Source organism: Prionailurus bengalensis, chromosome E4 (assembly GCF_016509475.1).
Source record: "Prionailurus bengalensis isolate Pbe53 chromosome E4, Fcat_Pben_1.1_paternal_pri, whole genome shotgun sequence".
Classification (NCBI taxonomy): domain Eukaryota; kingdom Metazoa; phylum Chordata; class Mammalia; order Carnivora; family Felidae; genus Prionailurus; species Prionailurus bengalensis.
Genome location: NC_057360.1, coordinates 10,316,691 through 10,344,683, shown reverse-complemented (window position 1 = coordinate 10,344,683; position 27,993 = coordinate 10,316,691). Strand labels below are relative to the sequence as shown.

At 45.2% G+C, this 27,993-nt stretch overlaps 1 protein-coding gene across 1 annotated transcript in view; it reads right to left on the bottom strand.

The window, feature by feature from the left end:
- The window catches only part of MPZL1 (myelin protein zero like 1), a 66,732-nt gene that overhangs the window by 5,903 nt on the left and 32,836 nt on the right, over positions 1 to 27,993 (bottom strand). The window contains exons 3-6 of the mRNA XM_043569100.1: positions 16,846 to 17,012; positions 11,393 to 11,606; positions 10,511 to 10,643; positions 8,056 to 8,158 (exon numbers count right to left, since the gene is read on the bottom strand). Coding sequence (XP_043425035.1) covers positions 8,056 to 8,158; positions 10,511 to 10,643; positions 11,393 to 11,606; positions 16,846 to 17,012 — 617 coding nt within the window. The remainder of the gene's footprint in view (positions 1 to 8,055; positions 8,159 to 10,510; positions 10,644 to 11,392; positions 11,607 to 16,845; positions 17,013 to 27,993) is intronic.

Below are 27,993 nucleotides of genomic sequence, written 5' to 3'. Positions count from 1 at the left end.
GTTGCCTACGAAACATGACCCATTTCCAGAAAAGGATCTAGAAAGCCGACTCCTCAGAAAAGATACCCACAAAAATTATTTTAAACTAAGCTTTACAAAGAAAGGATGGTACCTCTCATCCCTGATGCCGCGATACCCCAAGGAGGGCCTACCGAACACCCTTGCTCATCCAACCTTCCACATCCGATTCGCTGGAAGGACCCTGCTTTAGGTTTGGGTGTTCACCCTCCCTTTGCTTGGGTAAAGGACCCCACCCTGCCCCGCCCCCAGGGGTGAAGCCAGTCATAATTCCTGTCCCTTGGCAGATGCCTGGAAGAGGCAACAGCATGTGACCCGTCCCCAAAGGGGACTCAGAAGTTCGCTGGGGGGGCTTCTGGTAAAGGTTTTCCTCCATAATAAAAACTGCAGGGAAGGAGATTCGGCTCTTCCCTGCCCCCCTCCCCATGTCCGGCCTGGAACCAGGGCAGCTGCGGGAAGGAGCCTGGGAACAAAGACAATATGCAGAGGATAACAATGGAAAGAACTGGTGTGGACGACACCGTTGGGCCACAGACCGGAAGAACCCAGACAGAAGTACAGTGCTTGGGACTCTTGTGAGTTAACAGGCCTCTTCCTTTTTGTAAAAAGTTTTTTTTTTACTTTTGAGAGACAGCAGCCTCCAGGCTCTGAGCGGTCAGCGCAAAGCTGGATATGGGGCTCGAACTCACGAACGGCGAGATCATGGCCTGAGCTGAAGTCGGACGCTTAACCGACTGAGCCGCCCAGGCGCCCCATAAGCCTCTTACTTAATTTGAAAGCCACTTTTATTCAAGCTTTCTGTTACTAAGTCTTCCAATTATAACAAAAACGGTGACCAAGGACAGACAAATAATACAGCAAACTTACTGTCCTGCCCGGGTGTTACATCTTTTGTAAATTTCCTTGTTAGTGCATTCTGGATGCTACTCGTCTTCCGATAAGATAACATGGAGGTATTTACTCATCCAAGTGGTCATTACTAATGCTATTAGTTAGGATGACGCCTGCAGGCAGGAAATGGACGGTTTTGCTGATCAGGGAACATGTCACGGTAGAACCCTTGGAGGAAAGCACCAAGGGATCGTCCGCAAATATTCCCATCCACACCCCTATTTCACCGACCTGATTGCTAAGGTGGGCAGCAACTGCCTAAACCAGTTCTTATAAAGCACAGTGCACCAGGGGCCCTTATAATTAAATACAGAAAAATGAGGGGTGCCTGGGTGGCTCACTCAGTTAAGCGTCCAACTCTTGATCTCAGCTCAGGTCTTGATCGCAAGCTTGTGAGTTTGAGCCCCCACACTGGGCTCCACAATGGGCATGAAGCCTACTTAAAAAAAGAAAAAAGAAGAAGAAGAAGAAGAAAAATGAGAAGATCAACTTGCCCTAACCCGTTATTTCAGAGACGAGAACAGACGCTGAAGTTAAATAATTCTCCCCAAGTTAACACCATTGGCTAGACCCCAGAGTCAGTGCTGGTTTGTAACGCATCACTAATTGTTTTTTAAACATTTTTTAAATGTTTATTTATTTTTGAGAGAGAGAGACAGAGCATGAGTGGGCGAGGGGCAGAGAGAGAGGGAGACACAGAATCCAAAGCAGGCTCCAGGCTCTGAGCTGTCAGCACAGAGCCCAATGCTGAGGGGCTCGAACCCATGAACTGTGAGATCGTGACCTGAGCTGAAGTTGGACGCTTAACTGACTGAGCCACTCGGGCACCTCACACATCATTAATTCTTAAAACACTACCCTGAAGTTTATCTAAATACAAAGATTTCCTCAAGGTTGTTGGTCAGGGTATTAAAAAACAATAATGACAGCAATTATTCGTTAGGCTATGTATAAAAAAATTCTCCACATAATGGAAAATCCTAAAAATGATCTCAACATCCCAGGAGACTCGAAGGTTCTCCAGGGCAGGGCCTGGGTGTTAATCACCCCTGCATCTCCCGTGTTCGGCCCACACTGCACATACAGTAAGCGCTCACCTGTGTGTGGAAGTGATCAAAACAGAACATACAAAGGGATGATTAGATTCTTTAATTTTTTTTTAAAAGTTTTTATTTATTTTTGGGACAGAGAGAGACAGAGCATGAACGGGGGAGGGGCAGAGAGAGAGGGAGACACAGAATCGGAAGCAGGCTCCAGGCTCTGAGCCGTCAGCCCAGAGCCCGACGCGGGGCTCGAACTCACGGACCGCGAGATTGTGACCTGAGCTGAAGTCGGAGGCTTAACCGACGGCGCCCCTTGGGATGATTAGATTCTTAAAAGAATTATTGTTTGGTTGTGCCCAACTTATAAAACGTATTTAATCTCCTAAATTCCCTAATGGGGTCAAGTTTCCCGAACTGTGAAAACCATTGTGGCCTTAGTTTGAACAAACTGAAGACACAGCTACCATAAAGGATTCTGGAGAGAACCACCTCCGTTAAATACTCTGGGGCTCTGAAATGTATGCACCCCTGAGACATAAGCTGAAGGTAGCGTGTGGTGGGGAATAAAAACACACACCAGGGTCACCTGCTAACGCTCTACGGGGCTTGCAGAGTAAGTGAAGCGAATGTTTTAACCTTAGGGTGACATTCCCTGTTGTAAGTTGACACGCCCACTAAACGCAAATCTAAGTGAAACAAATACTAGAAGATACATTTGCTAGGAAATCACACGGTCCACTTCCAAGCCTTGGGTTAACTGGCACAGGATTGGTAAATTCCAGAAACGTGCAAGGCAGAAGCTAGTTTTAACAAGCACCACTGGAAACTAAAAAGTTTGGTAGGCAAGATGAAAATAACCAAGGAAGACCCAGGGGACTCCAGGTCCATGCCACCTGAACAGAAGCCCTGCTTTACAACAGGACGGGGAGAGCGGGGGCCTTCAGGGGTCTGCACTGAGCCCGAGGAAATAAGCCAAGAATCGACTATGAGGAACACCCCAAAGCTAACCTGGTGTTATCTTGCAAATGCTGAAAAATGCCAATAGAGATCGACACGGTGCGTGAATTCTCACCAACCTCTAGAAAATGCCATCGAGTCAGGCCTGGGCAGAACCCGGGGGGGCTTACTCACAGGAAGTGAGGTAGTCTCTGACTCCAGAACAGCAGGCACGGCTGGGGGAGGTGTCTGCACTGAAAACGGGGTGGGCGAGTCTGCTTCCTGAACAGTGAGCCCTCATCTCTCCTTCCTCTGTTCAACTCCCAAGCCGGAGATCAGATTTCCTTCTGGAAAAATTGACTAACTCAAGAGAAAGGACCCTCTGCAACTGACACTTAGAGGCCCCGAACTGGAAAACAGCCAGCACTTTATACAAACAGCGAAGCCCCCCCCGCCCCCCCCCACCCGGGAAACTCTATCTCTGCACAAAGAGCTGATCAGATTTGAGTGCCTTATTTTTCAAATGATTTGATTTATTTTTGGGGGGGGGAGGGGCAGAGCGAGGGGGGAATGGGGATCTGAAGTGGGGTCTGAGCTGTCAGCACAGAGCCCGATGTGGGGCTTGAACTCAAGAACTGTGAGATCATGACCTGAGCTAAAGTCAGACACTCAACCGGCTGAGCCACCCAGGCGCCCCCAGATTTGAGTACCTTAATTAAATACGATGGATAGCCAAGGATCATTGGGCATTTGAGTAAAGCTTCTAATATGAAAGACAGAAATAATAAGAGAAAAAGGGAATTCAAAAGAAACAGCAAAATCAAGTAATGGGAGAAAACATTTACAAAATCACATAAAACAGAAGAAAAAATGATATGCTCAGAGAGGTAAGACTATGCATTCATGAAAACAAGTAGAGGACGTTATAATTAGAGAATAAGAAATAGCTCTTGAGGGGTGCCTAGGTGGCTCAGTTGATTAAGCGTCCGATTTCGGCTCAGGTCATGATCTCGCGGTTTGTGAGTTCGAGCCCCGCGTCGAGCTCTGTGCTGACAGCTCGGAGCCTGGAGCCTGCTTCCGATTCTGTGTCTCCCTCTCACTCTGCCCCTCCCCTGCTCATGCTCTGTCTCTCTCCGACTCAAAAATAAATAAAACATTAAAAAAAAAATTAAAAAAAAAAAGAAATAGCTCTGGAAAATAAAAAGCTGAAATTTAATATTCAATAAAAGTTGAAGATAATATTGCAGAAATTTGCTAGAAAGCAGAACAAAAACTGCAAAACTGCAAAACTGCTCTAGTTTTCTTCTAGAAAACTAAAGGACTGATCTAGGAGTTGGTCCAATTCCTGGTAGGAATTTCCAAAAAGAGAGAACCGAAAATGGAAGGAAGAACATCTCTAAAGAATAATGGAAGAAAATATCCTAAAACTGAGAGACACAGTTTTCAGATGGAAAGAGCCCATGGAGCATCCAGCACAATGAATAAAAAAGACTCACAATTTTATAAAATTTCAGAACACAAGGGATAAAAAAGATTCTGAGGGGGGAAATAAAACTGCTACCAAAGAAGCAGGAATCAGAACGCAGCAACTTCGCACCGGAAGCTAGAAAAATCGACAATGTCTCAAAATACTGAAGGAAAACAATTTATAACCTGGAATCCTACCCAACTGCATTATCGAGCACGTCAGAGGGAGGAGAGTAAAAACAACTTTAGACATGCTAGAAACAAATGTGTTATCTCACAGTTTTGGAGGCCAGGGGGGCTAAACTCAAGTATCAGCAGGGCTGCGTTACTCTGGGGGCTGTGGGGGGAACCCACCTCCTTGTTCTTCCCGGCTTACGGAAGTTGCCTGCATTCCTTGGCTTGAGACTCCGTCCTCTATCTTCAAGGCCCAAGGTATTATAGCATCTTCAAATCTCTCCCTGACTCTGACCCTCCTGCCTCTCTCTCTTACAAGGACCCCTGTGATGACACTGGGCCCGCATGGATTATCCAGGAGAATCTCCCCATTTCAGATCCTTGATCAGAGCTGTGGGGTCCTTGTGAAAGGCGAGGCAATACCTTCCACAGGTCCTAGGAATTAGAATCTGGACATCTCTGGGGTCATTATTCTGCTTATCAAACAAAGCCTCAAAATTTTTATCTCCTGTGCATCTTTTCTCAAGAAGTTATGGATGATACGTTCCACTGTGACATGAGAATAAACTAAAAAGGTGAAGACCTGAGGTCTAAATAAGAAATGAGTAAATGAAATTCCTTGGGAGAAGAGGCCCAGGATGACTGCTCTGCAGCAGCCTAAGGCACAACAAAGCTAGAAGATTCTAACAGGTATGTCTCCAAAAAGAAAACGAAACCAACAGAATATGTGGCATGTTTGAAGGTGTTCCAATTAGAGAGTTCTGAGAAGGAATATAAACATGTACTTAGAAAACTATGCAAACAAAAAATGAGGCAAATATTGGCTCCGTGAAAAACAAAGAAGTATAAAAGGAAGCATATATATGTGGTACAACAGTGAAAAACAAACAGGTACACGTGGCACTGAAATATACCTAACTACAGTGAGATACACACTGGGGAGAGGCCGGTGTATATATATGTATGTGTACAGAGTGTGTACTGGGAAGAAAGGCTGGGAGAAAAAGAAATGTATGTTCTCATTTTTCATAGTATGGAGTCACTAGATAGTATCTAAAATTGAAGTACTGAAGTAGCAATGTGATAAAGTTGTTCAGAAACATGAAGATAAATATCAGAAGAAATAGTGAAAAGAATAGAAAGCGTTTGCTATTATTCTTTGATTTTTTTCCCTTACTCCCTTCTCTTTCCTTTCCTTTCCAGACTCCCATCAGATTGTTTGATATTGTTCATTTTCACTCATCTGCCCGTCTCTTCATGCTTCATTTTGGATAATTTCTATTGCTGTGTCTTCAAGCTTACTGATCTTTTCTTCTATAGTGTCTAATCTGTGGTTTACACCATCCAATGTTTTGTTTTGTTTTATTTTGTTTTGTTTCCACTTTGGTCTTTTTTATATTTCCTCATTATGTCAAGGTTTCCTTTACATCATTCAGGTTATTTAGAAGATTCATCATACTTGTTTAAAAGTCCTGGTTCTATGAATTCCATTGTCTGTCATTTCTGGGTTTGTTTCTGTTGACTGGCTTTTCTCTTATTTATGTTTTTATTTTCTTGCTTCTCTGTACGTGTGGTAATTTTTGACTGGTGCCGGACTTGGTAAACTTGCATTGTTGGGTGCTGAGTTTTGTTGTATTCTTGTAAAGAGTGTTGGGTTTTGTTATGGCACGCAGCTAGAATACTTTCTTAGTTTGATTCTTTAAAGGCCTCCTTTTACGCTTTGTTATGGCAGATCCACAGCATCCTTATTCTGGTGCTACCTTAACCACACTACTAACGCATGACCATTCTGAGGACCACGACCGATATTCTGTATATTGTGAGGTCTCTGCACTCCGGCTTTTAGGAACACAAACAATTCCTAGCCCTGTAGGATATCATATAACCTAGTGCTTTTCAAGTGGTTCTTTCTCTGGTTGTAGGGTCTTTTCTCCCATGCATGCAAAAAACTATACTCAGAAAAGGCTCAAGGGAGCCCCACCACTCCAGATGTCTGAAACGCTCTTCTGCTCTGTGTAGTTTCTTCTTCTCTGGTACTTTGCTGCAGCAAGCCTAGCTACGTTGGCCTCTCCAAACACTGACTTCTGCCTCCTCAAGTCGGTGAGACAACTGAGCTCCATTTCTGTTTCTTCTCCTGGCACTGCAGTGTGGAAACTGCTTCAAGGCAGTAAACTCAGATGATCACAGGACTCCTCGTTTCCTTTCTCTTAGGGAAAACAGTACCATTCAACCTGTTTGCCAACGTCCCCAAACCATTCGTTTCCTAGTCTGCTTTCAGCGGGTGAGCAACTCCCACAGCACTTCAAAGGCAGAAGAAAAGTTTCCAAGGCTTTTTAGATCTTAGGCCCAACTCTCAAGCCTTTATTCACAACCCTATTCTCATTCACAATCCAAATTAGTGTATCTGAGGTACACTGTGTTATCCAAGAGAGAGAGACAGACTAGGAGTAAGTCATGAGCCCTGATGCTGTTATGACAGAGAATGTACGGTCTAGAAACTTGAGCTCTAGCCCTAATTCTGTTGTTAGCTGGGTATGAGCTTTTAGTAATTTAATATCACAATGCCTCAGTTTCCTCACTATGTATTAACACCATTACTTCCTTTTGAATCCATCCGACCTCTAAAACACCTCAGGGAAAAGCTGTAACTAACCAAATTCCTTAGGATGCTTTCGACCCCAGAAGAACAAAGTTGCTCTACAACAGAATTGTATATACTAAGCTGTGGAATGTTTGCCACGCCACAATTACAGTTACAATAGCACAGCCAAAACACAGTATTAACCGTGATGCTAGATTCTGTGCTAAGTTCTAAATAAAAGTTCTTTCTCTTCTGTACTTTAAAAAAAAAAAAAAAAAGTATTTTTTTTTTTTTTTTTTATTTAGAGGGAGAGAGAGCGCACAGGAGCAGGGGAGAGGCAGAGAGGGAGACCGAGAATCCCAAGCAGGCTCTGTGTTATCAGCATAGAGCCTGACGCAGGGCTCGAGCTCACAAACTGTGAGGCCATGACCTGAGCCGAAATCAAGAGTCAGACGCTTCAACGACTGAGCCCCCAGGCGCCCCTTCTGTACTCTCTATAAGAAGCAGAAATTGATGCCTTTCCTTGTTCATCCAGCCTACCAGTTATCCAGATAAATGTTGACTTTCAATTTCTTCTGAAGAATTCATACAAAATAATTTTTTTATTTTCAATACCAAGAATATCAACTCTTCCCTGCGAATTTCTGGTCCTTTAGAGGACCTCAAAACAGAATCTAGGTCTTGGGATTTATTTCCTTAAGCAATGAAGGAATTACACCTGCCAAAGCCGTTTCCTAATTTCATTCGGGCCAGAGGAGCCACGTTATTGGCGAACAATCTGTTAGTGGTGCTTGTGATCCTCCCCAGCCAGCGTATTTCCCCTCGTCCTCTCTTGCTCTGTTTCCTGTCTTACTCCGCTTCTGTCTCACGGCTCAGTGTCCTTTCCTGCACCAGGCAAGTGGCAGAGAGCACAGGGCGGCGGGCAAAAGGGCAATCAGCCGTTACCTGGTGAGATCCAGAAGGCAGGCTCTTTACTAGACCCTCTGTGTCGCAGGGGGACTTCCGGGGAGCCTGCTTAACCGGTGAGACACTCTCTGATGTACTGCAGCTGATGAGTTGGCAATGTGGAGAACAGATGTAAAAAAAAAAAAAAAATTAATTAAAATAAAGGGGGAAAAATCTAGAAATGCAAGTGATGACAAGATGAAGCCGCAGATAGAACAAAACACGACAGAACGATGAGTGTCAAAATGATCACAGATCTTGAGACTTTTTTTTAAATCCCTGACACTATCTCTTGTAAGTCAGTGAACCTCCTCTGGGCTAAATACAGAAACCAGTATGGTGCCACCTCTTTGCCTCACTGTGCAATAATCCTGTCTCCTGAAGGGCCTCTGGCTATAATGCCCATTTATCCTCTGGCTGCTTCGTGTGTTTCTCCTGCCGTCACTCCTCTGGGATAAAGGTTTACGGGAGTAAGCTAAGCCTTCGTAACAGCAATGCAAGGCGAGCCCCTGCTGAATGTATTTCCCGAATTACAGATCCACATCGAGGCTGCAGTCTTGGCTCATCTCATTCCTTTCATTCCCTAGTTCCCCATCTTCGGTGTCCCGCCCCCCCCCCCCCCCCCGCCCCGAACTACAACCAAACCGAAGAAAACCCAGGAAGTCGTGAGTGATAAGAAACTGTGGAATGCCACATCACACAGGCTGGACTTTTTCAAGGGCCTGGGAGGGGGGGGGTCTTTAACAACAAGGATCATCTCGTAAATAAAGAAGGGAAGGCAAATGCCGGGAGGGAACTCTTTAGGGATTCTCTATCGATACTTGTCAGAGCTTCAATCCTTTCGGGTGTATTTTTAAAGAAAATCTTAGGAGTTTGGCAAGGTTCACGTTCAAGTGTTGTTACGAAGACCGAAGCCAGCTGTGTGTTTAAGCTGCGTCTTCTCTGAAACGGGAAGCTTTGCATCCCAAATGAAAATGGTCTGAGTATCTAACACAGAGAGGGTCTCAATCACAACACAATTCATGCATAAAAGAACACTAAAACACACACACACACACACACACACGCACACGCACACACACACACACACACACACACAAAGCCATTCTACATGAAGAACATATATATTCGGATAATCGTACAAGCCCTAGGAAACCTGACAACCCAGTTTCACTGGGCTGGTATGCTCGACAAGTTGCCAGTGCAAACGCAGGACGTATTTGCGGACAAACCATAATAACTGTTGGGTTAGCTCGGAGCAAGCTAGTTAGTCGTCAACAAGGGAGATGGGCTGAATACGTACACACGAATGTTAACAGCAACGGGCGATGTGATTAGTTACCATGTGTCTAGTGTAGGTGGAAGGAGACCCCAGCCCTGTTACAGTCCCAGTGTGTCGTCTATGTCAGCTTTTCTTAAGAAGTGGAAGATAAGCAGGATCTGATCCCGGCACACCAAGGTAGAAAAAGGGAGGGGGGGGGAAAAAAAACCGAAGTAAGAAGAAAAGCAGCATTCACGACGCCATGCAGGATTCGAAGGCACGCTCTTCTGCCCCTTTATTAACCCCAAAGCGAAGAACTAAGGAGGCTGGTATGTCCCCATCCTGGATTAGTCTCCCGTTGAAAACCAACACTCCGGTTACATTTCCTCGTAAAGCACTCACCATGCAAGGGGGGGGAGATACAGTCGGCAGAACAGAAGCATTCCGAGCAAACAGTATCTGAGTTTGAACACTCGAGCTTGTTTAAAACACGGCACTCCTAGAGCCCGGCGCAGAGGGGCCCGGGTTCCCGCCGTCCACGAGCAAGGGGGCCCGGGGCATGCAACCCTCTCAGATCGCCGTGCCTTCGGGCTGGGTAAGCCGCGCCCGTGCACGTGGGACCCGGCTCGTGCTACAACTGGAACCCAGCCTCCGCTCGGTCTTACCCCACGAGTTCTACATAGCTTACATGGGTCAGCTGTCCAGCTGGAGTCGGGGAGAGAGAAGGTCCTCAGTTAGGCACACACCCTCTGCTCCAAGGGAACAGCCATAAACAAAAAGAAAATCTATTCCCCTCTATGTTTGGGTGCCCAACTTTTACTGTATCCCAGGTTGGATGGGGCCAGCCATGCACTCCAGAATGATCAAAGCAATACAGCTGCTTACAAAAATACAGAAAGGAAAAGCCCTCCTCCTCACGTCCGTCAGCTGAAGCCGTTTACCGGCTTCACGGCACCAAACCGAAGAAAGGGACACTGATCCCTCTGAAGCAGGGATTAGTGTCCCAGCCCACGTCTGACAGCAGGCCACCGATTTCTGCATGCCCACGTTGGCACGCCTCTGATTCTGGTGTAAATGCGAACAGTAACTAATTCTTCACAATTCTTTTTCCGTAAAAAATACAGGCAGTTTTTGATTCCTTCCCCCACCCACCCGCCCGCCCTCCCCCCCACCCCCCAAAGCAGTGCTTCTTACCCAGTGTAGTCTCGTTTAGAGTTTCTCCTTCTATAGAGGACAGCCAGGATCATGCTGATGAGCAGAGTGAGCCCTAGGACCACAGCAGTAACTATACCCACCACCACCCAAACTGGAAACACGGGCAAGATCTCTAGAGAGAAAGAACAAAATCGTTTTAAGGTGCTTTGCTACCAAGAGAAGACGTGGGATTTTATGAAATTAGTAAGCGAGCGCTTTAGCGGTGACCGCGTCCTCTTTTATCATCCGCGTTATGAACTTCTGGTGTCTAACTGAGGACGTACACATCCTAAAGAATGAGCTTCGGGGCCAAGCGTTTCTGCACACACAATCCCTCCCTTTCAATGCTCTGAGGTCAAAGAAAATCCAGGGTGTGAGTTCACCTCAGTGTGCTCTCCAACAAAGCAGACTTTGTCTCAAAAGGAGACACCAGAACCTGCATTTCCTGCTTATTTTCAAAAAAAAGGAAGAAAAAAAAAGGGGGGGGAGGGTTGGGGGGAGAAAGAACCGTACTGTTTTTGCAAACGTTAAAACTTTCTCCTGGAGAACGGAGCAGCAGTATTCATCTGCTCTCCCGGTGCCCACCCCACCCAAGCATAGCGGATTTGGTCTTAACTTCTGATAAACACTGAAAACTGGAAACTCCCGAAACCGGACCAGCAGGCTCCAGGTAGCCGAAGGAGGAGGCCGGTTGCTACAGCTGTGTGAGTGTGGCTCCCCGCACCGTGGCACGTGAGGAGGGACCACAGGTGCACAGAAACAGGGACATAACTAGCACAAAAACGCCCCTTCCAAATGCACCCGGAGATGGAACTCCTGTTCTCCAACTAAACCGGAGATAAAGGGGGCTGCACCATCACCGCCGAAACACTCAAGAAGTACCTTTCTCTACAACATAGAGCCTAATGTGTCCTGGCTGGACAACAATGTCAGGAGGGTTCTTGACATCACAAATATAGGTGCCGTTGTGTATAAACTGCATATTTTCTATGTTGATTGACGCATCTTTCTTGTCGAGGTCTCCGGCCCAGCTGATTCTGTCCTTAAACGGTGGGTAATTCCCAGGATACACCTGCCCTTGCGAGTAGTGGAAAAACTGCAATTAGAAAAAAAAAGAACACGTGAGATTTTCTAAAGGCAGACGCTCTAAACTCTGTAATAGGCATGCTGTGTGTGGAAGGTTCTTTTTTTAAAAAAGACTTCATACAGAAAGAAATACAACTTCGTATCGCAAATAAGCTATGGAATCTAAGCCAGACCGTTTAGAAATCACAGGGTTCAATCCTATTTCAGTGGAAGAAATAAACTCATGTGTCATCTTAAATCTTCTCAATATACCCCTGATGTAGTGATTACTGCCCACCTTTTCATATAGAAGGAAAAGGAGACTCAAAGAAGCCACTTGCCCAAGGTTACAGTGATAACAGGTGATGAACCCAAGGTCAAAGTCAGGACCATCTGACCCTTCACAGCCAGTGATTGTCATCGTGACAGAGCCTGTGAATCCAAAAATTTCAGTCTGGATTCATGAAGTTTACTATTTAGTTATACAAAGACATGAAGAAAACAAAGCCTAAATATGACAGATCAGTTAGTCTGATGGGTTTCTCCCTCTTAGGTATCAGTTTCCTCTGGAAATGGCATGGGTGTGTGAGTGGAAGCCCAGATACCCCCAATGTTCTCGCTTCTCTTTGAAGAGTCAGACTCTAGCTCACTCTTTCCTCACACCTGCTTTTAGCCAAGGAACTCCTTTCTCAAAGAAAACGTTGACAAGGGCTGGTCAAGCCCAGCACCTTGGAAACTAGATTAAGGCCTGGCAAGTGGGGATCTATCCTGATACCTGGCTTCAATCCAAGCATCTCGGCAGGAGGCCTGATGCCTTTCTTCTTATTCACAGGTCGGGTGATAGTGGGGCCAGGCAAACAAATCAGTAGGAGTCAACCACGAGCTCCACGATAACTCAACCGGAACGTTTTCAGAACCCTCTGAACACAGCAAATCCTCCCTATGATCGCATCCATTCCTAAGATTTAAGGACCATTGATATTTTGGTAACTCCCCAGCCCCTCTCTCCATCCGTGATGTTCCCCTGAGCCCTAGAATCTCCTCATCCAAATGCCTACTAACTTTACAACCCAGCTGCCTACCTCCAAATTTATCACCTTGCTCTGTAACCTCCACCTTCCACCTGTGTGTCCCACCTCAACGGGTGGATTATTCCAGTCTCCCGAACTAGAATCCTGGAGTAATCCTTGATTCCTCTACCTTCCTTCCCATCCAGTTAATCTCCACCCAGTGAATCCTGTCAATTCTACCTCATACCTTTCTTTCTTCTCTCTACTGAAGTCCCACTGATAATACCTCATTTCATGCTCTCATCATCTTGGACTGTGGCCTCTTTACTGGCCTTGATCTCCTCTAGCCCACCCTCCACAATGCCTAAATGATCACTAGAAAATATTAATAGTAATAATTACATTATTATCATTTATCAAGCATATACCCCTACGCTTAATATAATCTAAATGCTCGTTAAGAACTATGAAGGCTCTCAGGAACTAAGATCTGGGTGGCTCAGTTGGCTGAGCATCTGACTTTGGCTCGGGTCATGATCTCATGGTTCAACGGTTTGAGCCCCGCGTCGGGCTCTGTGCTGACAGCTCAGAGCCTGGAGCCTGCTTTGGATTCTGTGTCTCCCTCTCTTTCTGCCCTTCTCCACTTGCACTCTGTCTCTCTGAAAAATAAATAAATGTTAAAAAAAACACAAACAACTATGAAGGCTCTCAGATTTTACCCTCCTTGGAAGTCTGTTAGAGTTTTTACTAGCTTGGAGATGATCTCATAAGAGAATGGAAGCAGGGCTGAAGTGTGAAGCTGGAAGTGACCTGCAAGACATTCCAGACAAAGCGCTGAGCGTTGTTAGCAGTGGGAAACTGGGCTTTCCAACGAGAGGAGGGACAAGGTACAAGAACTGTTGTAGGGCTATGAACCTCGTGGAATGTAAGGTTGGATTGAAAGATGAACAGAAGTGGAGGAACAACCAAGGGGGCTACTGCACTAGTCCTAGCACGGTTTTTATCATGTGATGGAGAGCAGAGAAGCAGGAAAGCTGATGAGCGCTAAATGTCAGAAATCAAAACAGAAGACCCAGCAAACATTCGTATTTCCTGGGATGGAAAAGAAGTGGGAGCAGATAGGGAAGGGCAGGACCAAAATAAACCCCCATAAGACTCAAGATTTTAAAATTTGGGTCATTAGACAAACACAGCTACCTGAAAAGAACTAGCAAGGAAGGTAAACAGAGGGGAGAAAAGATGAGCTCCAGCTTAGACATGGGGACTCTGATTCCACAGCCTAGAAAAGGCATCTGTGGTATGCCGGGCTTCAATTTTCCTGAAAATCTGTGAAAATCAAAAGCATCCTGCTCATCTTCTTATACACGTTCTGACACCTGTGAGTTAAAAGATCTTCCATCAATAGCTAAGCATTCTGGAACTACCTGTAACCAGGCTGGTGTGGAAGTACCAATGGATTAGCTAAACACACTCATCAAAAATACAGCATGTTCTTTATAGTAAGTCTTGAGGTATGTTCACCTGCCTTGACCCCCTCGGCAAGAATGTTTGTAGCATAAATGGAGCCACTACTTGAAAGAAAGTTATTACCATTGGACATCTTCCAGGGGATGTTTAATTTGCTGTAGACTAAACAATGCCCCCCATGTCTACTCTGACCAAAGACTTCAGCTGGGAAACCCTCGCAGGTTTAAACAATTCTTCAGACTTTCTTGAGTAAACCTACGTGTGCTTGCTTTTGCCTCTACAGGAAGCCATGTTGTGCACTGAGGCCACGTTTGTGTGAAGCAGCAGTAAGTTTTCCCAGGGGTGTGTGTGTGTGTGTGTGTGTGTGTGTGTGTGTGTGTGTGATGCCTGCTCTCACTCATTCCTGTGCTACCACACACAGAATCACACCCAGCCGGACCCGGTGAGCACTCCTGGACTTGACCTCAGCCTTCCTTCCTTCTTGGTACAACACCCAGGGCTTCCTCCTTTTTTATATAAATCCTGGGGGACACAGGTCCACCCAAGAATTTGGAAATCGGGTATATATTCCAAGCCAGTGCAACCGAGATTTTCTTTTGGAGACTTATTTCAACAGAAGATACATAGCTTTGATAACGTCACATATGAAACTGAAGCCACTGAGGCTAAACATAAAAACGGTTTTATTTCAGGGGCTATAGTCATCTCAATGCACACCCCCAAGTTTTCCCAGAGAAGACCCTCAGGAACTCAGGACCTAGAGACAATGGACAGGTAGTCCCTCTGTTCTTTAAGGAAAGGCATCAAGGGTAAATTCTTAACACAAGGCTTTCTGCAAAAAAAAAAAAAAAAAAAAAAAAGACACTTCAAAATGTCATAGCAGCAGCTATGAGGCAGATAATTCCCACTAGAGTTTCTAAGCTGTGCCTTCTCAACAGGGGTGACATCTCCCCTGGGGGGGGGGGGCAAATACTGGCTCTAAGGGCAAGGGAGAAAGAGAAAAATACTTCGCTCTTTTTACACACAAAGCACAGATATGCAATGTATCTGTAGTATTAAAATTGCATGGGGCATCTGGGTGGCTCAGTCGGTTGAGGGTCCAACTCTTGATTTTGGCTCAGGTCATGATCTCATGGTCATGGAATCAAGCCCTGAGTCGGGCTCCGTGCTGAGCATGGAGCCCCCCCCCCCCCTTTCTGTCTCTCTCTCTCTCTCTCTGTGCCTCTGCCTGTGACCTGCTCTCTCTCTAGAAAAAAAAAAAGCCAAAAAACCTATAAATAAATGAATGAATGAATGAATGAATGAATGAAGTTTCGTAGATGGGGGCAGAAATTGGGAAAAGTGTGTTTTAAAAAGACTCCTTAGGAAGGTGATCATGAATAAAAAGACTGAGAAACAGTGCTTCAAGCAATCCCTAAAGCCTAGAGTTGGTTATCAACAAATGTTTCCATCTGAGAAAGAACACGTAAGGGAAAAAAAACCGAGTAACCAGAGCGCAAGAAAACGGGGGGTGAATGATTCCAGCCTGGACGGTGTGACGACTCTCGGAGCAGGTCCCCAGGCCCTCCCCAGCTTGTAAGCGGGGAGAAGTCTCCTTCCTCGTGAAGGTGAGGGGGTGATGTGAGGGGCGCAATTACATCCGGGTGAGGACCAACAAGGTGACTCGTCATCATGCAAGAGAAGAAGTGGTCGGGAAGAGAAATGACAGACTCTGTCCCAGCTGCGCACGGACAACCGGGACTGTGAAACACTGCGAAAGCACAGGCTGATACTTAAAGGTCGGTCAACACGCAGACGGAACGGAAACACGGTGAGTTACGTCCGCGAGCCACCTCAGGAACTAGACCTAGCAGGAGCAGACTTGAACAATGTCCCCCTGGGCCCTCACAGCAGCCCCAGAAAGTGCGAGCATCCCCCTCTTTGGGACAAGAACCAGGATGGTCGGTGTTGAAGAGCCCCACGGCTCAGCCAGCACTCGGCTAGTTACTAACTGGACCTCGCTTTCGTTCCGCCACTCACCTTAGTCTGAAGTCACCCACAAACCATTCCTTTTTTTTTTTTAAGAGAGAGACAGAGGGAGGGAGGGAGAGAGAGCACGTGTGCACCATGCGGGGCTCGATCTCACAACCGAGAGATCATGACCGCAGATGAAATTAAGAGTGGGACGCTTAACCGACTGAGCCACCCAGGCGCCCCACCAATGTGCCATCCTTACTCCTACTGAGGACTGAGGGCAGCCTGGGTTGCACACGGTTCTGAAGACCCCACATCCCCACCGCACAGTGAGCTCCAGGGACGACTGCTGAGTCAGGCGGCTCTACGATAAATGCAAACAACCTCATAATTAAGTCAGAAAGGGGTGTGTGTGTGTGTGTGTGTGTGTGTGTGTGTGTGTGTGTAACAGGAAGACCTCAAAGAAATTCAATAAAAAATGGGGCAAATGAAAGCTGAAATGCGGAGGATAAACCACGATCAGAGTCAGCAAGGCCGGCCAGCGGGGGCTCCGTGGAAGAGAAATTCCATAAGGGGATTTGATGGAAAAGAACTGGGGGGGGGGGGGGGGGGGGGGGGGGGGGAGAGAGTGCTGTGCAAAGCCAAGGAAAGAGCTGCATTTAAGAGATGCTGAACTTATTTTTTCCTGGAGAGTTTAGAGCAAGAGAAGGGCCTTGAAATCTCCGAGTCAACGCAGTCACTTCTTTGGGAAGGGAACCATCAGAAGAATGGGTATTTCTGACATCACAGCCGTAAAGAACCCGGGAGGCAGGCCCAGCAGGCGCGATCAAGCATTCCTACCGACACAGTGGTGTCGGTCCCCTCTGGCTGGAAGCTCCAGGAGACTGAGGTCAACGTGCCGGTGGTATTAGTAGACTTGAACTTGCAAGTCAGCTTCCCTTGTGTCCCATTTGCCACGAAGATTTCTTTTGGGGTATATACCTCCAAGGCCGATGTGCCCGTGGTCACTGGAGAGAGAGGAGCAAGGAAAGCTTGAGTAGCATTTAGTGTAAATATCATGCTGCATATGACAAAGATATGAGAAAGTTACTTGATATACACAGTTACAGAGATTATCTATCTATCAATCAGTCATCGCTCTCTCTCTCTGCTGCCATTGTGTAATATACATTTCTGGCAGAATATTTCACAGCCAGGTACTTCCCAGAAGCGGGATAAACTGCTGACGGTCTGGGATTTTGTTTTTGGTTTTTAGTAAGAAGATACTTGCACGAGTTCAGCTATTACCTCATGTTTATGTTTTCTTTTTCATTAATAGACTTTATTTCTTAGAGCAGTTTTAGGGTTACAGAAACACTGAGCATGAGAGGCGCCTGGGTGGCTCAGTCGGTGAAGCGCCCGACTTCGGCTCAGGTCACGATCTCGTGGTCCGTGAGTTCGAGCCCCGCGTCGGGCTCTGTGCTGACCGCTCAGAGCCTGGAGCCTGTTTCAGATTCTGTGTCTCCCTCTCTCTGACCCTCCCCCGTTCATGCTCTGTCTCTGTCTCAAAAATAAATAAACGTTAAAAAAAGTTTAAAAAAAAAAAACACTGAGCATGAAGCAGAGAGTTCCAGTATATTCCTCCACCCCTACCCCCAATTTCCCCTACTCATAACATCTTTTGTGAGTGTGGTATGTGTTACAATTGATGAGCCAATACTGTTACACTATTAACTAAAGCCCATCATTTATGGTACGGTTCACTGTGTGTTACACATTCCATGGGTTTTGACAAATGTACAATGACATGTATCCACTATTATAATAAAACACAGAATCCTTTTACCGTCCTAAACATCCCATGTTCCACCCATTCATTCCTCCCCCCTCCCCCTAAACCCCTGGCAACCACTGATTTTTTCCTGTATCTGTACGTTTGCCTTTTCCAGAACATTATAGAGGCGGAATCCTACAGCCCTTTCAGATTAGCTTTTATCACTTAGCGCTATTTACTTCAGTTTCCTCCTTGTCGTTTTATAGCATGACAGTTCATTTCTTTTGATTGCTGAGTAATATTCACGGTATGGATATTATCCATTCACCTCCTGAAGGACATCTTGGTTGCTTCCCTGGTGGTCTGTTTTTAATGATGTAGAGGCCATATATATATATATATATATATATATATATATACACACACACACAAAAAAAAATATGTATATATATAAATATATATTATATATAAATATAATATATAAATATAAATATATATTAAAAATATGTATATATAAATATATATATTATATATAAATATAAATATTAAAATATGTATATATATGTGTGTGTGTATATATATATATATACATATATATATACGTATTTTTTTTTTGCTTAAGTAGTTCTCACATTCACCTGTTAAATTTCAACTGCTACCACACTGAACTTCTCTCATCTGCCATTTAATTTTAACACAATTAAAACTATTCTAGGTAAGGTATCACTTCATTCAGAGCCGTGTGTATTATTTCACTGATCCTTTTCCTGTAAGGGATTTAAGGCAAAAAACATGCACAACATGCTGTTTTCGTTAATGAAATCCCATCTACCGTTACATCTCAGTGTAACCTGTGCTAGATAACTGTGAGTTCAAGAACCAGCTGACCACACCGGGCCACGTTTTCACTCTACCCCTTGAGTTTTATTCAGTCAGCCTAAGCCCAGAAATAGTAATTCAAATGTCTATCACTTGTAATACAAAAATAGCTCCTTTTTTTTTTTTCAAGATCTGTAATCAGAGGCAACTGAATTAATCAGAGTTTTAAGGATGGCTGCTAAAATAATCTTCACTTCAAAAAGACACTTTCCTGGATTAAGTGAAGGTCAGAAAGGAAATTCGTTAGCCTAAAAATGGACACAATTAAAGCTAATGGAGGAAATATTATCTTCCAAATAGGGTATTTTCTAAAGAAACGGTTTGGAAAGAATCCGTATCTGCAGTGTTCCAATTATTCTTAGAATGTAACAGATGAGCAGAATGAGGAGGGTTTACTGTCACCCAGGACTGATGATCACACTCAGTTTTTCTTCCTGAGGTCTTGCCCGAGACTCTAGGCCAGGCAGAAAAAGAGTACTCCCCCAGTTCTCCCAACCATCTTCCAAATGTTTATTTGCAGGACACAATGGGCACTTTGGCTATTCTTTTAAATAAACTGATAGCCATACTGTATCAATCAGACTTTTTTTCTGCTAAAGAAGGTGGATTATTATTATAGAGAACAATGGATTATTATTTGTGGCCCAAACCTCAAAACAAACCCTTCTTTCAAACAAGAAGCAAACAAAAGATGTTCCTTGCCTTTGTGGGTAGGCAGAAAACCAGCCCCAGGGCATCTGAGTTCAAAACGAGGGACAAAGCACAAGACCAGAAGATCTGACCAGCTTTTCCAGGAAGCAGTGTTGGCTTATAACCCTTATTTATGCTGCGTGATTTTGACTAGTTTTCTCCACAGTGGCAAGCGCTACAAGGAAAGCCAGTCTGCGAAGTCAATAAATAAGTCTCCTCAAGGGTTTTCTCAAGCCAGATCCCTGCCTCAAGGCCGGCCTGCAAAATCTGGTCGGTACCGGAGAGGTTCTTTAAAGATGTTTCAGTTGGGGCGCCTGGGTGGCGCAGTCGGTGAAGCGTCCGACTTCAGCCAGGTCACGATCTCGCGGTCCGGGAGTTCGAGCCCCCGCGTCAGGCTCTGGGCTGATGGCTCGGAGCCTGGAGCCTGTTTCCGATTCTGTGTCTCCCTCTCTCTCTGCCCCTCCCCCGTTCATGCTCTGTCTCTCTCTGTCCCAAAAATAAAATAAAAAACGTTGAAAAAAAAAATAAAAAAAATAAAGATGTTTCAGTTTACAGTCACGGAATTTTGGCCGAAAAGACTAACCAAATCCCTAAAGTGGCTTTTAGACAATTGATCTGAGGCAGACTTAACTACACCAGAGCTGGTTAATATACAAGTGACTTAAAAAAAACAAAAACAAAACAAAAACAAAAACCCTCACTCTTTGGCTCATTTGCACAGGCAGCTGTTACAGCCAGGGCTATGGATTCCAACTCTGGCCAATCAGCTGTTCCAAAAGAACAAAATGGCTCCATGCACAGCTAGTTAGCATCCTCTGATCCCTGACTCTCTCTCTGACTCTCTCTCTCTCTCTCTCTCTCTCTTTCCAGCTGTCCTAGTTCTTGGAGATCCCAACTAGTCATAAAATGAACTTCCCAAAGCCCTGGTCTCTTTGTTGATCTTCCCTGCTACAAAAATGTTACCCTCAGGCCTGTCCCAGCCCCCCATTCTCACATCCGACCCTCGGCCAGGGCTTCTCCACCTTAGCACTACTGACAACCGGGCTGGATTGTTCTCCGCTCAGGGTCTGTTCTATGCATCGCAGGATGTTCAGCAGGGTCCCTGGCCTCTACCAGATGTCAGTGGAATCGTCTCCCCTTCCAGCTGTGGCAACCAAAAAGGTCCCCAGACATTGAAACATCCTCTCAGGGGCCAAGTGCCCGTGGCTGAGAACCAGTGCCCCAGACCCTACCAATACGAGCACCCGCTCCACAATCTCAAGCTTCTCTGCTCTCTGACGGCCTCCTCCTGTCTTTCCAGACCACTTCCTCCAACACTCTGCTGATCCTTCAGCCGCATCAGAACCTAAGATCTGTCACCCTCCCCCGCTCCCCCCCCCCCCCAGAGGACCACTTCATACCCTTCTCTCTCGCCTGGACTCTCCGCTAAGGTCTGTGCTTCCTAGTTCACTGAGAAAACAAGCAAACCTGAAGGCAACTTCCTCGCGTCCCTCGCTCCCCGCAGCAGCGCCCCGTGCTCCATGTTTCCTCTGCTACCGTGTCCGAAAGGTCTGCACCTCTCCTCGGGGCCGGTCCCTGCTCGGGGCACAGGACCCCATCTTCTCTGGCCTAACCAAGGATGTTAATCCAGCAAGCCTCCCTCTTTCTCCTGAAGGTCTCACTCTCAACTGAGTTACTGCCACCGGCCAAAAAAATACCTATATTTATATCCCAGGTTTCGGGGGAAAAACATCTTGACCCTGCATCTCATTTGAAAGAACTGTCTATATTCACCGTGCGCAGTTTCTCTCCTCCCCTATTCTCTCCCTCTTTTTAAAAAAAATTTTTTTTTTAACGTTTATTTATTTTTGGGACAGAGAGAGACAGAGCATGAACGGGGGAGGGGCAGAGAGAGAGGGAGACACAGAATCGGAAACAGGCTCCAGGCTCTGAGCCATCAGCCCAGAGCCCGACGCGGGGCTCGAACTCACGGACCGCGAGATTGTGACCTTCTCCCTTTTTTTTTAATTCTTTTAAGTTTATTTGAGAGAGAGAGAGAGACAGACAGAGAAAGAGTGCAAGCATGCATGGGGGACCCGCAGAGAAAGAGGGAGAAAGGAGAATCCCAAGCAGGATGCGGGGCTCGATCTCACGAACCGTGAGGTCATGACTTGAGTTGAAATCAAGAGCTGGACGCTTAACCCACTGAGCCACCCAGCCACCCCCTCCCACATTTTCTTGAATAAACCCAATCCAGGCTTTTATCCCCAGTATTCCACTAAAACTATTTTTTTTTTTAATTTTTTTTAATGTTTATTTTTGAGAGAGACAGAGACAGGATGTGAGTGGGTTAGGGGCAGAGAGAGAGGGAGACAGAACCTGAAGCAGGCTCCAGGCTCCGAGCTGTCGGCACAGAGCCCGACGCGGGGCTCGAACTCACAAGCTATGAGATCAGGACCTGAGCTGAAGTCGGACGCTCAACCGACTGAGCCACCCAGGTGCCCCTAAAACTATTCTTGTCAAAGAATCTAATGGCCTCCATGTGGCTAAATCAACAGTGAATTCTCAAACTGACCTATTGCAACATCTGACACAGCCGATCCCTCCTAGCCTTGGAACACTTTTTCTTCCCATTTTAACTTCTGAAGCATCACTCTTTTGTTCTCTTATCTCACTGCCTGTTCCTTTCTAGTTCTCTGACCTCTGCATGTTGGAGAGTCCCAGATTCTCCCACTGACCTCTTATCTCTTAGGGACCTCATCTAGTTTCAAGGCTGTAAATATCACCTAAACGCTGATGATCCCTGTACACACACACACACACACACACACCTATCAACGATTTCACTTGGATCTACCTGGCATCTCAAATTTAATATGACCAAATTGAATTCCCGATTCCCATCCTCAAACCCACCCTTCCACAGCCTATCCCATTTCTGTAAATGGCAATCCTAGCCTTCCAGTGGCTGAGGCCAAAACCCGGGAGTCCTTCTTGAGACCTCTTTCTCACATCCTTACCACCACGCTGTCACAAAACAGGTTTGTATCTACTTAGAAACATCTTCTCAAAAGTGATCTCTCACTGCCTCTCTCAGTGCTGCCATCTTGGTCCAAGCCACTCTCCTCTTTCACTTGGGATATTTCAGTGGCTTCCTAAACTGGTGTCTCTGCTCCTACCCTCACCCACTTAACCACAGCCAGTCCATGCTTTTTAAAATGCATTATCAGGGGGCGCCTGGGTGGCTCAGTCGGTTAAGTGCCTGACTCTTGGTTTTGGCTCGGGTCACGATCCCATGGTTTGTGGGCTCGAGCCCCACATCAGGCTCCATGCCGACAGTGTGGAGCCTGCTTGGGATTCTCTCTCTCTCCCCCCCTCTCTCTCTGCTCCTCCTCCGCTCGCTCTGTTTCTCTCTCTCAAAATAAACTGAAAAAAAATTGTAAACGCGTATCAGATCTTATTACTCCTCTGCTCCAAACACTCCAAACAGTCTCCACATTAGCCAGGATCAGGACAAAGTCCTCACAGGTCCACAAAGCCCGACCAGAGCTAACTCCTAGCCACCTCTCAGACCTCGCCTCCCACCCTCCTCCCTCAGACACGCTGCAGCAGCCACCCTGGTCATTTTGTAGCTCCTCTGCCCGGGATGGGGGCCCCCAAGGACAGAGAACGCTAAGGACAAAAACATGGAGGTATCCCAGGAAGTCACGATGCCAGGAGAGACAAGGGAAGAGCAAGCAGCGATGTGGCACCCTGAGTCAGGTGCTCCCCCGGCTGCTCTCGGAAGGAGTCTGGGGAGACACCCTTGCTTACGGTGCCTGTGGTCGCCAAGCACAGCACGGCGGTTTCTAACCAAATGCGATGAGCAAGATGGGACTGCCAGAGAAGCTCTCCTATGTGGGGAAAACACAGGTTTCCCTCTCGGACTGCATTCCATGAGGCTCACAAGCAAGGGATGAGTTCACTGGTTTCTTAAACAATTGGGAATGGTTTGCTTTGTCCAGGCCTTTTCTTTTCCCCTCCTAAGTCACTAGGAGTATTATGGCAATACACAGTAAAATTATTGTGGAATTCAGACGGGCCTGTCTTCACAGTCATAAAAGGGAGTTTTTAGGGACCAGTTAAAATGGCTGAAAATGCAAATGTAAAGTACCCTGAGATGCAGAGAAACCACTGCTCTAAACTCCATCAAGTCCATGCCACTGAGGACGGGAATCCGAGTCTGAACAGGACGTAAAATAGGGGTCTTTTAGGCCTGAGATTTACAGTTACAGTACACGGGCAAAAACTGCTGTGAAAAGTATCAAAGCTTTAATTCAAAAACTTGGATGGGGAAAAGTGTCCTGTTGAATCCCGGAAAAACCAATTGCCTCAGGAATAAAAAACACAGAAATGAAAGGAAATGAAATGGAAAGATTAAGTGATATGTAAACGTTTTTACATCCTGCCAACTTTGGACTCTGAGTTATATATTAACTTACACGTAAATTTCAAAAACGGTAACAGGCGCTGAGCTTACGACTTTCTTCCTGGGGAAGGAATCCTGACCTGCTAAGTTACACCAGCATCCAGAGGGCAAGAAGATGAACAAGAACAGTCCTTCTTGTAGGAGATCAATTCAAATGAAAAAAGCCTGAAAAATCGTTTGACAAGTAATCGAAGAGTTCGCAGAATCAACTCAACACGGGTCATTTGTTTCTACAGCAGTCAACTATGACACCTACAGCTTGGTTTTCTTCCATTTTGGATGGAGAACCAGAACAGTTTTGGGGGAAAATCCAAGTAAATACACAATACAAAATAACACCCATCACAACCCCAAAGGAAAAAAGCAAATTCAAAATCAAGAATAGTTTGGCCAGGAGTCTGTTTCCTGATGTGATCTGTTTCAATACCGTGAATTGTTGAAGAAATGCCATGTCAGTAATGCCTCCAAAAGTGCCAAATGGTCTTACTCCAAGTAAATTCAAACTCATACTATAAAATCATCTGAAATACACTGGAATAGCGTTATTACGGATGAATAAACACTCGCGGGGCCTAGACGGAGATCCCAAAACTTAACAAGTGAAACAATTCTTTGGCATATCACTTCTGGGTCCATTTGTAATACCCTGGTTTGTAAAAACCTTATCCTTTGAACAGCTCCCACCACAGTTTTCCTTGAAACTGAAAGAAGGCTTTTGTTTTGATTTTTTTTTTTTTTGTTTTTGTTTTGGAAACACTTCGATGTCACCAGAATATTCTCCTGCCTAGAAGAATACAATCAAGTAATTTATTTAAATAGATTTCTGGCCTATCTCACCGGTACACAGTGTTAACCTGATATCGTAATATCGCCTAACCACAAGCATAAACACGACCTTTCAAAACATACTAAAAGGGAGAAATAAAAGGGCACTGAACACAACCGAGATGAGTGGCTCGGAGCGGAGGAAGGTAGACGGGGCAGGAGGAAACAAGGCACACACTACCGGTAACGTTTTATTTCCTAGGGTAGGCAGTGAGGGCATGGGAGCTCATTTTAACTGAGCTGTGTAAACTGTAGGCACACACACACACACACACACACACACACACACACACACACACTCTTTTGTATGTATTTTATTTTTCATAATAAAAACTGCTTTTCTTTTTAAAAGAAAGGAAGACATCAGTAAGGTGGTAAGAGCTTTACTTCTTCAATTCCAGAATGCTCCAGTGAAAGCATTCAGCACAGGATTCCCTCACAGTGTCAACTGTCACTCCTACAATCAGGCTGGATACCAAGAAGCCAACTGATGACGTGTGTCAGTTGGAAACAGCACAGGGGCCGGGCTGGAGGCCTCACATCCTCAGAACGGGACCACTCTGCAGCTGGAGCGGGCTCCTTTCTTCCGTGAGTCAGGGCTATCTATCTTGGACTCCCTCGGCTGGATAGCACAGAGTAAGGGGAGGCTACAAAAATATACTCTCTTCGATGAACCCTAACGATTAATAAATTCAGCTTTTCGCTTGTCAGGAACACACTCCTCTACTCCACGCTTTGTCTGTTGTCATGCTTTGGGCCTCAATCTAAAAGTGACATCCTTACAACGTGTGCCCCAAATCCCCACCCTGTGCTCCCTCACATCCTGCCTGCCCCTGCGAAGGCTCCCTCACACTCTACTGGAATGACCGGCTGTCTGGAACCAGGAGAGAGCAGGGGACTGTGTCCACCTTGTTCACCGTCATATTCTCATCACCTCACAAATGCCTTTTGTCAACGCGTTCAACAAACGTTTGCTGGGAAAAGGGGAGGAAGGAAGGAAAGGAAAGAAAAGAGAGAAAAAGAAAACATACCAACTGGACTCAGATAAGCTCAGCCATAAAAATTACACACTTGCTTCACAACAAATGCCTGTAGGATAATGCCCCAAACAAACAGTGTCTGCAAAGATGACTCAGGGCCAGGCTCGGATGCTGAATCTGTCTTGGACGAGGCTGAGCCAGGCTTCGAGAGACTCACCTTCCAATCTAGATGAGAGAATCCCGAAGGAGACTCATCTTTGGAAACGTTCAATAAGTAAAGTCTATGTACTTGAAGACCCTGAATGGCCAAAGCAATCTTGACAAAGAAAAACAGAAATGGAGGTATCACAATTCTAGACCTCAAGTTATATTACAAAGCTGTAGTAATCAAAACAGTATGGTGCTAGCACAAAAACAGACGCACCGATCAGTGGAACAGAAGAGAGAGCCCAGAAATAACCCACATTTATATGGTCAATTAATCTTCAACAAGGAGGCATGAATAAGCAACAGGAAAAAGTCTCTTCAACAAACGGTGTTGGAAAAACTGGACAGCAACACGCAAACTGGACAGAAACTGGGCACTTTCTTACACCATACACAAAAATAAATTCAAAATGGATTAAAGATGGGGCATCTGGGTGGCTCAGTCAGTTGAACATCCGACTTTGGCTCAGATCATGATCTCACAGCTCGTGAGTTTGAGCCCCGCGTCGGGCTCTGTGCTGACAGCTCAGAGCCTGGAGCCAGCTTCAGATTCTATGTCTCCCTCTCTCTCTGCCCCTAACCCACTTGCATCCTGTCTCTGTCTCTCTCAAAAATAAATAAACATTAAAAAAAAATTAAGAAGTGGATTAAAGATGTAAATGTGAGACCTGAAACCATAAAAATCCTAGAAGAGAATATAGACAGTAATTTCTCTGACATCAGCTGTAACAATATCTTTCCAGATATGTCTCCTGAGGCAAGGTAAACAAAAGCAAAAATAAACTATTGGGACTACACCAAAATAAAAAGCTTCTGCACAGCAAAAGAAGCAACCATCATAACTAAAAGACAACCTACCGAATGGGAGAAGATACTGCAAATGACATACTGATAAAGGGTTAGTATCCAAAATATATATAAAGAGCTTATACAACTCAACCCTAAAAAAAAAAAAAAAAAAAAAAAGCCACAAATAATCCAATTTAAAAATGGGCAGAAGACATGAACAGGCATTTCACCAAAGAAGACATCCAGATAGCCAAGAGACACATGGAAAGATGCTCCAACGTCATTTCATCATCAGGGAAATGCAAATCAAAACGACAATGTGACATCGCCTCACACCTATTAGAATGGCTAAAATAAAAAACACAAACAACAAGTATCGGTGAGGATGTAGAGAAATAGGATCCCTTGTTCACTGTCGGTGGGAACGCAACCTGGGGCAGCCACCATGGAAGACAGTATGGAGGTTCCCCGGAAATTAAAAAAAGAACTACCCTAAGACCCAGTAATAGTACTACAGCGTAATTTACCCCCAACATACAAAAAGACTAATTCAAAGGGATACATGCTTCCCTATGTCATCTATTGCAGCATTATTCACAATAGCCAAATTATGGAAACAACCTAAGTGTCCATCAACAGACGAATGGATAAAGATACATAATGGAATATTATTCAGCCATAAAAAAAAAGAATAAAATCTTGCCATTTGCAACAACATGGATGGATCTAGAGAGTATAAGGCTAAGTGAAATGAGATAGTCAGAGAAAGACAAATACCACACGATTTCACTCATATGTGGGAATTTAAGAAACAAATGAACAGAGGAAAAAAAGAGAGACAGACCAAGAAACAGACTCCTAACTATAGAGAATAAACTGATGGTTACCGGAGGGGAGGTGGGGGGGGGGGAGGATGGGGTGATGGGGATTAAGGGCACACTTATCTTGATAAGCACTGAGTTATATATGGAACTGCTGAATCACCATATTGTACACCTGAAACTAATATAACACTGTATCTTAACTACACTGGAATTAAAATTAAAAAAAAAAAACTTTATCTTGAAAAAAATAATAATAAGGCTGCGTACTTTCACTAACACACAGGATTACTCAACTCCTCTCAGAGTCCATTCCTTCCACTAATGATCAATGTCCAGCTGGCCACATCTCTATCTTTAACCTTTTTTGCACCAACAAAGGTCTTTCTGTTTCTCAAATGAGAGACATTCAAAAGGTCCTGAATCGGGCCAGTCATTGAACTGATCATTTGACTCCTTAAAGCCCTGGGATTTCTTCTTTGCCCTCCTCTATGTATGCACTGTTCATCTTTCTTTCCTGTTACTGCTTTCCTTTCCTTCAATCAACGGTTCATTCTTTCAAACCACACTGGGACTCAGCCTCTGCCCTTAATGGAC